A 15,343-nucleotide genomic window follows, 5' to 3' on the forward strand; every position below is an offset into this window, starting at 1 on the left:
CGTGAGTAATTTCCTTTACCATCGGATATAAAAGTTTCATGTGAAGATGCTAATTACTTGATATTATGTCCAAGAGGATTTCATCATGGAGGCGGAAAGTGCTGATGTTCGACCTTCCTCTGAGAATATAGATGAAGGCGCTTCCAAAGATTCAGAGCCAAATAGAAGTAATGAACCCCTTGTCGTTAATACGGACGATCATAATTCCTCGAGTACTTCGGAGACCTCCAAAGTAAGTATATACCTTGTACCCTCTTCATAGAAGTATGAAAGTGCCGAATAACGAAGTTGGGAATTATGAATCCAGTAATGATGGTTTGGGCAATCCAGGAGTTTTCGGTTACAAGACTTCCATATCTGTGCCTCAATATGATGAAGCGCTGGTCGTTGATTCCGTGGAGATAAAAGAAACTCTAATTGTACCTCAGACGGTGGAACCCGAACCCGAAATAGCGGAAGCTACTTCTTCTGAAATTGTCTCTATGATCACCGATGCTGCTCCAGTAGTTGAGCACCAGATGATAGTCCATGAGTATCCGACTGCAGGGATTTCCTTTGATCCTCAATTTGGTGAGTTACTCCCGTATCACCAGCTTGTTGGAGGATTTAGCGTCCCTATCGGATATGTTGCTATGTACAAGGAACTGTGGGAAATGTATGGACACATTGTTGTCACTCGGGATCCAGAACACAGTTATTTTCTGACGAAACAAGTGGAGTCTATCTTGCGTGTGATAGATGATATCCGGATTACTGCTAGAAATGTTGTTACTCAAAATGTACTCTTTGATTGGGAATATAACTTGAAGAATGCTGAAGATCTTGGCTTCAATCTGAAGTGTCTCCGTCAAAGACTTGAAGTTATCAGGAAAGCAGTAAAGGGCGATGTTCCCTTCCCTACCAGTGATGCCGTGTTGAAGAAGATGAATGAAGTTACTGATTTAACCAGGAAGATGGAGGTGGAAAAGGCGGCTCTGAAAGTCTTGGAGGAGGCAGAGGAGCAGAAATCTTTCTTCGATGGTTTTCTTTAGTTTCCTTTCCATAATCCCATGAATTTCTGAACTTCTGAGAGATGTGAGGTTTTCATTTGGGTTTTGATATTAGCTGGTTTTGGATTGTTAGATGGTTAAGGATTTTCTTTTGGATTTGATTGAGATTTTCCTTTAAGTAAAGTGAACTGAATTTTTGATAAATGTTTGAATTCAAATACTGATTGCAAGTATTGCAAACGTTTTGGAGGAATTGAAATACAATGAAAGAAAATCCTAAATGCCAAATCCAGACATCATGAGTGCTCAAACGCTCAGTACCTCAAATACCCAATAATTTCAGACAAACTCCTTAAGCCAATTCTCGTGAATTACTGGCAGGGTTCTGCCATCCGTGTTGACCAATTTGTAGTATCCTCCAGTTATGGACTTAGCAACCATAAATGGTCCTTCCCAATTGGAGCTCCTTGCGGAGTGGAGATCTCGTTTAGCCGCCTTGAGAACCAAATTTCCTTCCTCGAATTTGTTCGACTTAGTAGTTCGCGCCTTGAATATCTTTTTCTGATTCCATGGTTGTGGAACGTATGGGCACTCATGTAGAGGAGAGTACCCAGCATACTGTCTGTCGTGCTTAGCCAGGTCTTCAGCAATAAACCTCTTGATAGAATGACCGACTTGGAGAAGCTCTGAACCCAACCATTGGGTATAATATTGGCGGGGTGAAGTTGTTCGTTCATAAATTTTGGTAATTTCTAAATCGTTTGTAGGGAGAAGTCCTTGAATCAAAGCATCATCTTTGAACATTGGTAATATTGGAGCACGAAAAGGAATAATACTTGCCTGAGCTCGAAACCTTTTGATAAAGGTATATAGATTTTCCCCAGGTTCTTGCGTAGGTCCCATCAAGGTTTTTACTTCCTCCAGATGCTCGAACGGTGGGGTGTCCTCTGTTTCCTCTTATAACTTGGAGTCTTTGTCGACGACAGAGCGTGTTGAAAGCTTTGAAATTACCCTTCCAGCATGAATCCAAGTTCTTCCAAGGATCATGTCATATCCAGGATCTTCTCGAATTATGTAAAACTTGGTCTCAGTGCAGACCAAATTCTCTGTGACTTTGAGAATGATGAAGCCGTATGCATCTCTGGAGATTCCTTCGTGGTCCCTGATTTCTATGGGAGCATGAGTAGCCTCTTGTCGAGTAATGCCAGCAGCTCTAAGAATTTTCAAAGGGATGATGTTGACGGCAGTGCCGACATCAACAAATGCTCTTTTGAACTCATTTCCTTTAATATGCACGGTGGTGAGCAGTCCCCAGTCATACATTTCTTTGTCGGTGGCTGAAGGTTCAGGAGGTACTTCTGGAATCAATAGGCGTTTCCCAGTCACTATGTGGTTCAAAGCTGTGAACATGTCTCACCTTTGTGCTTTTGACAGATAAAGCAATTCACAGACATGCTCTATCAATGACTGAACCGCTTCCTTGACTGGTGCTTCAGAAATGGAGAAAGTCCTGACAGGAAGAGGATCTCTGTGTACTCCTTCGGCTCCAAGGTTAAGTTCTCCTGACTCAACTTTTTCTCTGAATATGCGTTTCAAAACTTTGCAACTACTTGTGGGGTGATTGACGAACCTGTGGAATCGGCAGTAACGAGGATTTTTCATGTCTTCCTCAGTTGGGTCTCTCCTGACATATGGAAATTTGATTGCACCATCTTGGATCCAGGTGTCTAATATTTCGAGCACTTCTCCAATGGGGAGAGGAAAATCAGGTGCATCATCAGGAGCTTATGTGCGGTGGCCAGGAGCCTGTGTCTCTGGCTTGTCCTTCTTTTGCGTCTTTGGAGGAGCTGCAGTATGCTTGTTCGGGGATTCTGCCTTGCGCTAGTGTTATAGTTTTGAAAGTGGTAGTAAAAGTTCGTTGCTCGGACTTGAATAGATTTTAAAACGAAAATATATGTACAAATTTGTCACAAGATGTTCGAGAGGTATTGGGACTAAGGACTTGGCCAATTCTTCATGCATGTGGTATATTTTATTTATTCTTAACAATTACTGCTCAAAACATAAATATATGGACTCTTATTTTGCCAAAATAGATTCTCAGAATATTAGTTATAAATCGTAAGCATGGGACATCAAACATTTAAGCAAGCATGCCGCATCAAATAAAATGATAACTAATTAATTAAAATCATTTTTCAATTTTTAATCAGTGCAAAAGTCATAAAAAGAATAAATTAAATTTACCACAATGATGAAAATAGACTCCCTCCGTCGTCCCAATGTTGGGTTTAGCTCCTCATATTAATCATAATCTCAAAATGTTTTATTATTGCTCCAAAGTTGATTACAATTGAGTAAACAATGCAACAGAGAAATCGCAACAGCAGTTCCTGTTGCGAAGACGATGTTGGACTGTTACAGAGAAACAAATGGTGACGGAAATTAAATGCTGTGGTTTACTTCTCTGTTGCAAAATATGATGAAACTGTTGCGATGAAGATAAACGTTGCAGAGCAGTTGAAGAAACAGTTGCAAATGGATGAAGAAGAACCGTGGCCGATTCCTTGTTCTTCACGGGCAGCAGCAGCAGCAGCACAGAGTTCTGAAAACTCTGATTTCTGCTCCTCTGGCCCTCCTTTCGACTCCCAACTCTCGACAGCCCTTCCCTGTGATAGTAGCAACCTATTTATACACCTAAGCCTCATTGAATCTCGCCATAACTCCTCAAAAATCTTCACAATGAAGAAAAATATTTTTGAGAATAATTTCTTATTTCTTCCTCTGTGTACGTTAATTGTCTTGGAAATCTTCATAAACTGATTGATACGCATCCTAGGAGAATATCTGGGCTTAACTACACAAACATGCAACATCTTTTACGTGATTTTCTTTCCAAAAATGAGACGATATTCTTTTCTCTGTTTTGATTGGGAATTGATTTTCTGGACAAATTTGATCGATCCCAACCACCATAATATCTTCATATACTCATATCACATATACCCATTAAGTCTAGCTCTTTAATCTCGTTAAAACACCTTCAAATGTCGAATTGAAAATCTGCCAGTAAAGGAAAGAATTTTCCCGCCAAAACAAATTTTGAATTTTGAAAGAAGGTCGCCCCTTATCCAGTGGTCGCCCCTTATCCAAAAGCGAGAGTCCGAATAACACTTGTCCTCCGGGTGCCAAAATCAACTTTTCGAGCCGAATTTTCTTAAAATATTTATTTCCAAAAAATACCTACAAATACATAAAATAACAAAATTAGTACAAAATCGAGTGCCAACAATACGGACATTGAGGACAAATTAGACACAAAAATGTGTCTATCAAATACCCCCAAACTTATTATTTGCTAGTCCTCGAGCAAAATTTATTCTTGAAAAGTGACCGAGTTAATCTCGGGTGGGTTTATCAGAGGTGTACCCACAAAAACCAATACTCCAGACCCTAGCTATCTACGCAAACCTTGGAAAGCACTAAAGAACCTCCTTGGTTGGCATACAATTATTGACTCTAAGAGGAAGAACCCTGATGCGAAATTCCAATTGCTGTACACGAGTTTGCACTCAAGCATACTAAAATTCATATAAGTGACAGAGCTCTACTAAGATAGTTTCACGATGGACATCATACTCGGAGTCAGACTAATCACATGAAAAGATTAAGAAGATGGAAAAAGAAAAATGTAGATGGTTGAAAAGTGAACGGTGTTTCCCATATCTGTCTGAAGGCCTCTGCCAAGATGAACCTAACCTAAATGACTGAGATACCGGTCTGACTAATATTAACACACTGGCATATACAAGGGAACCAGTGGTCAATAACTTAAATCTAGATCAACAAACTGGCAAATACAAGGGAACCAGCAGTTGACTACACATAACAATAACCATTTTTTTTTTTTTTTTTTTTAACTTAACGGCATGAATAGATCTTTTGGATCCAAGCGCATGCTTCTTGTCAGCAGATTACACGATAGTTCCCACGGGTCCTGCATTCCACGCTTGCTTAGGCGACGGAAACAGGGAGAACACACGCATATTGCTATCCAAGTGTTAATACTTATTCCGATTGGTCTAACTGGTCCGGTCTTTTTTTTTTTTTTTTTTTTGAAAAGGTAACTCAGTCACTCTATTTCACCCTAGCAAAGGTAACAACTTGAATCGTGTGCCCCACCAAATCACTTGAAACAAAAGAAAACTAAAAATAGAAAGTGAAAAGGACTCGACAAGATATGGCGAAACTATCATGTTATTTCTAACACCTGAGCTCTGTGCTTTTATGAATAGACTCTATAGATGTTTCCATCTAGTCAGATTGGTTCCTCAACTCCTAAAACAAAAATGTTTCCATCCACTTAGATTGGTTAGTGCTATCCTAAATACGCATAAATTTCTAGGCTCTGGAGTTTATTTATTGCAACTAAAAAGTTTCTCCCATACCCCCAAACTTAAATCTAACATTGTCCTCAATGTTCTAAAGATAAACTAAAACATGAACAAGGAGAAACGGTTACCATTTGAAGTAAAGAGTTAAGGAAGATATTACCGTGTTGCGTGAGATTGGGTTACCTCCCAAGAAGTGCTAAGTTTAAAGTCTTCAGCCAGACTTAGGAAAGGATTAGTCAACTCGAACCATAAAGTAACAGTCGAAATAACTGTGGGTCTTCAAAACGAAAAGAGCTGACCAAAGGAAACTACAATAACCAAGAAAGTGACAAGACTGCATACCCTTACTAGTTTCCTGATAACTATGCTATTGTGGTTCAGGTTCAGGTTCTATGAAAGGCTCTATAGAATATTTTCATTGGCTGCGTTTCTTCATAGATGGATCCAATCATAGGTCTTAGAGTCTGTAAAAACTCAAATACGAACTTAGAATCACAAAATAATAACCTAAATAATTGCGGATCCTCTAAGTCAATCAGATATGACTTACATAGTTGACCACAGTGAGAGTAGTGGTCATTCTTAGGAAAATGTGTCGATTCCATTAACCTAAAGTACTTAGGCTTAGTCTCAGAACTTAATAAGTGACACATTTGAAATCTATACGTTCCCACAATTGGAAGAAAACTATTTGGTGGGAAAACAAAATCAATCTTGGTATTATTGCATGGGTTAACCACATCAACCAGAGGATGGGTTTCTAACATTTGAGACTCTTGTTGGATATCATTAGGTTCTGGAAAACGATTATGAAGATAATCTTGTAAGATGGTTGAGGCATTGATGTCAAGTCCCAAGTGAGGGACCTTACTAAGAGTTAAAGCACATGGAGAATGATACTCACCCCCAAACTTAGAGTTTTCGGCGTCTCTAGATAGACTAGTCATAACCTCCCTAATTTCTAGGTCGGCAATTGATTTTTCTAAGTCAGGTTCATCCTCGCTAATCTCTACGAGTTCATCTAAGACTATTGTTTCTAAATCGTTTGACTCGATCTCAAGATAAACTGGTTCCTCTAAACCATCATCGGTTTCGTAAACAGGACATACTACATCGTCTGAAACGGGGGTATCTCTAGTCAAATCCTCGTCCTTTTGAATAGGTGAATAATTTTTAAAATTATTAGGATCTGAATCAGAAATAATAATCATTATAAGGCTCAACTGGGGTAACAAATTCCTGATCACTATTCCCACATATTTCAGATTCTTCATCATCACTATCCTCATCATCATGATACAATTTTTGAAATTCAAGAATTCTCAATCTTTGTTCCAAACTACATGGTCTATGTTTATAATATTTCTCATAGATCGTTAGAGGTGATTCCTCAATAAAAGTTGGAGTATCCATATATCGCTGCCCACGCATATATTCACCAAGAGTCATTTCCGAAGACGTCTCTTGATAACGAGAATTTCTAGACATATATTCTCGCAACGTCATCGCAGGTGGCGTCTCCTCAAAAGGATTCATCACCGAAGAAATATAAACTACAGAGGGATTCTATACAATCACAAACAAGGCCGACTCGACTCCACCAAAGCAAACCTAAAGATTTCTAGCAAACAAAAAGCATGATGGCTCCACTTAGATTGTTTCTAGACCAGCTTCTATCTTTCGAAAGGGAATTCGTTGCAATTTGACAAACCCCTCTGGAATCAATCCGAGTCAAAGTAAGTTGAATTGAGGCGAGGGAAGCTCAGTGGAGCTTTGATACCCAAGGCCTCACCGCTATCACAAGGCGGCGCAGTCACGCATTCAACCACAGAAACCATCATGAACTTTGGAGTGTGCTTAAAGAGCAACCAATATTTTTCGAACGAGTTTCCTATTAAGCTCGTTACCCTATCGGTCTCGTTCTATTCCAAATTTTAAGCTTGGGTTCGCGTTAGGTTTCGTTTTCCTAAGGCGGGCAAGAAGGGAACGGTGATGAAATCCGAACCCTTATCTTGTTTAGGCCAGGCCTTGCCCTTTACTAGGAAATAAAGACAGTCCGGTTCGTCCTCAAACAATTATCACCTTAAGGCAGACAGTAACCCGCTTGCAGAAGATTCGCGGGTGTTTCGATTGGACTTACCTCCCGTACCAGACGGGCGATGAACCGTTGTCGTCGACTCGGGCCACGACTCCTATGCCGTGTACGAACCCGAGGGGCCGAGACGATATAGTAATCGTCGTCCTTCCCTGCACACAGTATTAATTTTTTTTTTTTTAATAATAATACCCTTCCGTAGGGTTAAAAAAAATAATAACAAAGTCCAAGACCAGTCCAAAGTCCAAATAAATAAATAAAGAAAAAAATTACAGTTTTCCTCACACACTCTAAAAAAAAAAATTAAAAATTAAATCCTAAAATTGTCCTTTTTTTCTTTCTCTTTTCGCTTTAAGATTTTTCCTCTCCAAGTCCTTAGTTTTCACTTTGAACCTGCAAAATAAAGACAAAAAGAAACGTAAAAGGGAACAAACAATTCTAAAAATAAAATAATAAAAACCTAAAAAAAATAAATCAATCTATATACAAGTCCCCGGCGCGGCGCCATTTTGTTATAGTTTTTAAGAGGTAAGTAAAAGTTCGTTGCTCGGACTTGAATAGATTTTAAAACGAAAATATATGTACAAATTTGTCACAAGATGTTCGAGAGGTATTGGGACTAAGGACTTGGCCAATTCTTCATGCATGTGGTATATTTTATTTATTCTTAACAATTACTGCTCAAAACATAAATATATGGACTCTTATTTTGCCAAAATAGATTCTCAGAATATTAGTTATAAATCGTAAGCATGGGACATCAAACATTTAAGCAAGCATGCCGCATCAAATAAAATGATAACTAATTAATTAAAATCATTTTTCAATTTTTAATCAGTGCAAAAGTCATAAAAAGAATAAATTAAATTTACCACAATGACGAAAATAGACTCCCTCCGTCGTCCCAATGTTGGGTTTAGCTCCTCATATTAATCATAATCTCAAAATGTTTTATTATTGCTCCAAAGTTGATTACAATTGAGTAAACAATGCAACAGAGAAATCGCAACAGCAGTTCCTGTTGCGAAGACGATGTTGGACTGTTACAGAGAAACAAATGGTGACGGAAAATTAAATGCTGTGGTTTACTTCTCTGTTGCAAAATATGATGAAGAAACTGTTGCGATGAAGATAAACGTTGCAGAGCAGTTGAAGAAACAGTTGCAAATGGATGAAGGAACCGTGGCCGATTCCTTGTTCTTCACGGGCAGCAGCAGCAGCAGCAACAGAGTTCTGAAAACTCTGATTTCTGCTCCTCTGGCCCTCCTTTCGACTCCCAACTCTCGACATCCCTTCCCTGTGATAGCAGCAACCTATTTATATACCTAAGACTCATTTAATCTCGCCATAACTCCTCAAAAATCTTCACAATGAAGAAAAATATTTTTGAGAATAATTTCTTATTTCTTCCTCTGTGTACGTTAATTGTCTTGGAAATCTTCATAAACTGATTGATACGCATCCTAGGAGAATATCTGGGCTTAACTACACAAACATGCAACATCTTTTACGTGATTTTCTTTCCAAAAATGAGACGATATTCTTTTCTCTGTTTTGATTGGGAATTGATTTTATGGACAAATTTGATCGATCCCAACCACCATAATATCTTCATATACTCATATCACATATACCCATTAAGTCTAAGCTCTTTAATCTCGTTAAAACACCTTCAAATGTCGAATTGAAAATCTGCCAGTAAAGGAAAGAATTTTCCCGCCAAAACAAATTTTGAATTTTGAAAGAAGGTCGCCCCTTATCCAGTGGTCGCCCCTTATCCAAAAGCGAGAGTCCGAATAACACTTGTCCTCCGGGTGCCAAAATCAACTTTTCGAGCCGAATTTTCTTAAAATATTTATTTCCAAAAAATACCTACAAATACATAAAATAACAAAATTAGTACAAAATCGAGTGCCAACAATACGGACATTGAGGACAAATTAGACACAAAAATGTGTCTATCAGCTAGCTCCCTTCAGCAGCGTTTGCAGAGAGCTGCAGGTTGTACTGCTTGTTGATCAGGCATCTGCTTCCTCGAGTTTCACGTGATTCCTCAGTCTTTGTGGACTTTGCTCTTTCTAACAGGGCGGGTGCAGTGGTTGCTGATCTCTTCGCGGCTTCGTGAATCTCTGAGAAAGTATGGAATCGAAGAGTCTCCAATAGAGCTCTGTAAACCGGGAGCATGTCATTGATACACAAATCTACCAGCTGCTGGTCTTTGACATTTGGGTCATGACAGTCCCGAGCCTGGACTCTGAATCTTTTCACATAATCATTGGGATTTTCACTGACCCTCTGGAACATTCTTCCAAGATCAGAGAGAGTGACTTGCTCTGACACGAAAAAGTACTTCCTGTTGAAGGCGTTGATCATTTCTCCCCAATTATTGATAGTCCCCGGGTGCGATGTTGTTGTACCAGGTGTATGCTCTGCCTTTCAAAGATTTTGAAAAATCATTGAGGCGAACAACATGTTTATGTTCCTGTTCTCTCAAGGCTTCGAGGAAACGAGAGACATGTTCTCGAGCATTGCCAGTTCCGTCATACAGAGTAAAAGTTGGAGAAATGTAACCTTTTGGAAGGGGAATCCTCTGCGTAGCGGCAGGATAAGGAGGTTGGTGACGTTGGACATGTGATGTCTTGTCTTTTCCACGGTTCTCCAGAAGGCGCTCCACGTCTTCCCGAGTAATGAAATTTGATGGTTCCTTTCCTGACGAATCTGCAACTTTGTCAGTTTCATCATCATCCATTGTATGGATTGGGATTACCTCAGGATCAGCAGCATCTGAGGATTTCTCCTTCTCTTTTCCCTTTTCTTGAGTCTTCTCTATCATCTTATCAGTAAGAGTTTTGAGTTAATTACACAACTCCTTCTGTGTAGCAGCCGTGTCAGTCTGATTCTTTGCGAGAGTCTCCTACACTTTGATAATATCAACAATAGTAGGTGGTGGATTTCTTCTGACTTCTTCAGGGTGTCGACCGAACAGGGGATGACCTTCAGCGTGAGGAGGAGTAATGTCACCACCATCAGTGTTGGAAGCCAGAATCGTTTCCGGGATATTCTGATTGTCATTGTTGTTGTTGCTAGTACTAGCATCGTTTGTGTTGGAACCTGTAACTAACCCAGACCTAAGACCAGCCATCTTGTGAAATCGTGAGATTGCAACCGAGAGATTAACCTCCCACTGTGGTCGCCAATCTATGAATGGGGAAAAACGATTTGCTGATTTTTACGGAATTGAAGAGTCGGCCGTGTGGAGACTCCTTGAACCGAGCGAAATGTTGAACCTCACACAGATGCACTGCAAGAAGGGAGTGCTTTAAGTTCGAGAGATCAATCTGTAAGACCCTGCCTAAACCAAGAACAATGGTCGTTCCAGAGTTAATTCGGTCACAAGAGGAGATGGGTTGATTTGTAGGAGGGAAGCTGAGAAATACGTGAGATCAATGGTGATTTGAGATTGTAGGTGTGTTGTGAATTCAACATGAAAATACTCTGAATGATTGAATTTTGCTCAATTGAGAGTAATTTTTGTGAGTTCATGTAGACGAAAGATTGTCTGTATGAACTTTGATGAGAAATTGCTCGTTTTGGCGAATGTTGTTCGATTGTTCGAAAAACCTCTGTCTTTTCTATCAGAATTCAGGGATATTTTATAATGCAGGAGTTGAAAACACCATGATCCCATGAAGTGTGACAGTTGCTGGAATCATAGAATGGGAAATGGGGAAATCATGTTAAAACCAATTACTCATCGTGCGGAGACTTGGTTAACTTTCCACCCACTACTTTGCTGACTCTTCCAACTGATTGCACGACTTGCTCACATTCTCATCGTGGGTGAACACACGTGCCGTAGACCGCCAGATAAAAACCCTAGTTAATATCCCCCCATGTGACACGATTGAAATCTCGTGATTGTAGAGTCAATTGCTGACTTTATGGGACAATGAGTCCATGTAGCGCTGAGTTGAACATGATTAGCAAATGTTTCGAAACTCATGAATTTAATGTGTCTGCTGAGACGAGGTATCATTATAACCTAAGACGAGCAAAACTGTGTTGCTAAATTGTTGAATATTGATAGTTGAACCAATATTCTTTGATTTGAGCAAATATTGCTAGTCTGAGCGAATATTGCTAATTGAGTAAATATTGCCGGTTCGAGCGAATATTGCTAGTTTGAACAAATATTGTTCTTTTGATGAATTGTTGGTAGCTGGACCAAATAAAATGTTAATTTAAGTTATTGACTGCTGATTTGAGCAAAATAAATATGAATATCAATCATGGAATCAACATAAAATTATCAGAGTATTCGAATTTGCACAGAATCACGTTTCTGCAGAGCTCTGGATTCAAAACCCTAATTTTACCGAAATGATGATTTATTGAAAATCAACATGGGACCGGCTACATGGGATGACGGGTTCACCATATAACGCCCAGATGCTCGAATGAGCAAAAAATACCGAAGTCTCTTGAGGACCAGTTGGTGAAAGAATGATTAAATGCTGGTTTAATCATTTAATGAAATAATGCTCGTGTGAGCAATAAATCATAAAACCTGATGTAGAAAATATGAGGGGCCGACCAAGTGGTCACGAGACCGGCTCTTGATGGTCGTGGGACCAGTAGATGGTCGTTTGAGCGAACTTCCAATTGTTTGGAAAGAGTTCGAACCTAATATGAGCAACTGAGCAAATTAGGTTAAAATCATTAAAACATGCGGGACCAGATGTTTGCAAGCCTCAGGGTCGCCCTTGGTCGGTCAAGGGATGTGCCCGTGTCACCATAGTGTCTGTGCTTCAGTCCTGAGAATTTTGGTATTTTCTGATGCACGTTTGAGCAACATTTGGAGAGAATATGCAAAATCCATGGTTTTGCTGAAACCGGCAAAAATACATGAGATGATGAAAATAATAAATAAACAAGGAATCACAAGTTGTGGGACCGGCCACGGCTAGGGCATGGACGGCCAGCTGACACGCGGTCCCACATGCTTTTCCCAGTTTTATGTGATTTTATGTATTTGTTTCTGATTTAAGGGAAATTCCATGAAACTTGAGAGTTTGGCGAAATTAGGGAACTTCCATGAGATAAGAGACATAAATTAAAATATAAAATAGGGAATGGGAGTGTGGGACCGGAAATGGCCGTGGCATGGTGATGCAGCATCTTGATACCTTTCCTAATTTTGGCCTTTTTTTAGATTTCCTTTTCTTTTATGATTTTCTTTTTTAGATGCTCGATTTTTAGGAAAGTTAGGTTATTATAAATAAGGGATTGTAAGATAGTTTTTGTCATTCAGTTTTTAAGAGATAATAAACTAGAGTTTTTCTCTAAAGCCTTGCATTGATTTGATTCTGTCATCAATTCGAGAGCCTTTCATCGAATCTGATTCAATTCTTCGATTCAAGAAGTCAGGTCTCTGGAAATTTTAACCTAAATTTCTAGATTGAGCTGAGTTACCGTTGATACGCTGCGCCAGGTTGGTATCAGAGATAACTACGTTCCTTGTTTGATAACACGATGCCAAGACCTCGTCGTGCACCATTTCGTACTGAAGCAGAAATCACCCGAGATGCTATTGCTGAGCTACAAGCCCAGATGGCCACGATCACTACCACTCTCCAAGCCATTGCTGTTCAGCAACAACCACCACCAGTTCGAGAAAATATTGAACATGAAAATAATAATAACAGTAACGTTGGTGACAACGAAGAAAACCCGTTTTCAGAAATAGATAACCCCTTTGCAAATCTACGCAACAACCGTCCCCTGACACAAGACAACGTCCAAATTGCAGCAGCGGATAATCATTGGGAAACAGGATTCAAAACCGAGATACCAGAGTTTCATGGAAATTCTTCGGCTGAAGAAATGCTCGATTGGATAGTCACGATGGAAGAAATTCTGGAGTTCAAACGAGCTCCAATGGATCGATGTGTTCCTGTTTTAACGATGCGTTTTCGTGGAAGAGCAGCTGCATGGTGGACACAATTGAAGACAACTCGTGCACGTCTCGGAAAACCGAAGATCATGTCATGGGATAAACTTACATCGAAACTTAAGAAAACATTCTTGCCTTACAATTATGACCAGCTTATGTTTCAGTGTCTCCATACCATCCGCCAAGGCACCCGATCTGTGGCTGATTACTCCACTAAAGTTTTTTTACTTCTCAATCGAGTTGATATACAAGACTCTGAGCGTCAATTGGTAGCACGATTTACAGCAGGATTACGACAACAGATTCAACACACAATCAATCTCTTCCATCCATTGACACTGTCAGAAGCACATCAACAAGCTTTAACTATTGAGGCACAAACTAAATCATCCTTTTCATCCTGGTCTACTGTTCGTTCTTCTCGACCAAATCACACTCCGACTGCGACAGATGACGTTGTTTCTGTCAAAGCAGACACACCCATTGTTCCAGCTCTTGACAATCGGCAAACTCGACCAAACTCACTTCGTTGCTTTTCTTGTGGAGATATAGGTCACCGACAGTCTAACTGCCCCAATAGAAACAGAAGAGGCCTCCTCCTTGACACTGCTGGTAATGACGTTGAAGTAATTTACGAAGAGGAAGCTGCGGAGCCACAAGATGAAGTGGAGGTTCTTATAGCTGATAGTGGACCAACATTAATGTTACGACGTGTGTGTTTAGCTCCGCGTGGAACAGATATCAACCCTCAACGACATAATCTTTTTCATTCAAAGTGTACTATTGGAGGCAAGGTGTGCAAATTCATAATTGACTCTGGAAGTAGAGAAAACGTCATTGCTGAGGAAGTTGTAAACAAGCTTCAACTATCAACAGAACTACATCCTAACCCTTACAAGTTGGCATGGCTGGATCGGAAAACCGATGTACTCATAACTCGACGAGCATTGATTTCTTTTTCGGAGGGTGATTCATATAAGGATCAGATTTATTGTGATGTTGCTCCGATGGATGCTTGCCATCTACTCTTAGGACGCCCTTGGTTATTTGATCTTCGAGTACAACAAGATGGCTATCGTAATACCTACAATTTTCGTTACAATAATCGCAATATCACTCTACAGCCTTCTTTGCCCGAGAAACAGCACACACCATCAGCTCCAGTCCTTCTCTTGCAGCAAAAGGCTTTTGAACAAACACTTTGAGAAGAGGGATGTGTTCTAATATTGATCAATTCGGTTGTGAGAGAGCCTTTACCATCACCTCCAGAACACTTTCAAAGACTATTGGAGGAGTTTCAAGATGTTTTTCCCAATGAGTTACCACCCGGCCTTCCTCCCCTCAGACACATTCAACACCATATTGATCTAATTCCAGATGTTGTTCTTCCTAATCGAGCTCATTATCGTATGAGTCCGAGTGAGCATGAAGAACTTAGACGTCAAGTTGAGGATCTTGTATTGAAGGGATATTTACGTGAAAGTCTGAGTCCGTGTGCAGTCCCAGATTTACTTATACCAAAGAAGGATGGATCTTGGAGAATGTGTGTCGATAGCCGTGCTATAAATAAAATTACAGTACGCTATAGATTTCCCATTCCCCGTATCGACGATCTATTAGATCAAATTGGAGCTGCAACGATTTTCTCTAAACTGGATCTTCGAAGTGGTTATCATCAGATACGAATCCGTCCAGGAGATGAATGGAAGACGTCTTTTAAAACTCGAGAAGGACTTTTTGAATGGGTTGTCATGCCCTTTGGCTTGTCCAATGCACCAAGCACCTTCATGCGCGTTATGAATCAATCTCTTCGGCCCTTCATAGGTAAGTTTGTAGTCGTTTATTTTGATGATATTCTCATATTTAGTAAGTCCTTAACAGAACATCTTGCACACTTGAGAGAAATACTTCT

The 15,343-nt window shown here is 39.9% G+C and overlaps 1 protein-coding gene across 1 annotated transcript; it reads left to right on the plus strand.

Annotated features, from left to right (window-relative positions):
* The first annotated feature begins 13,010 nt into the window (after positions 1–13,010).
* On the plus strand, positions 13,011–14,636 carry LOC113279341. The gene has a single exon (XM_026528033.1). It carries the CDS (start codon positions 13,011–13,013, stop codon positions 14,634–14,636), a length of 1,626 nt encoding a protein of 541 aa, XP_026383818.1.
* Positions 14,637–15,343: the final 707 nt, after the last annotated feature.

Source organism: Papaver somniferum, chromosome 5, assembly GCF_003573695.1.
Source record: "Papaver somniferum cultivar HN1 chromosome 5, ASM357369v1, whole genome shotgun sequence".
Taxonomy (NCBI): Eukaryota; Viridiplantae; Streptophyta; class Magnoliopsida; order Ranunculales; family Papaveraceae; genus Papaver; species Papaver somniferum.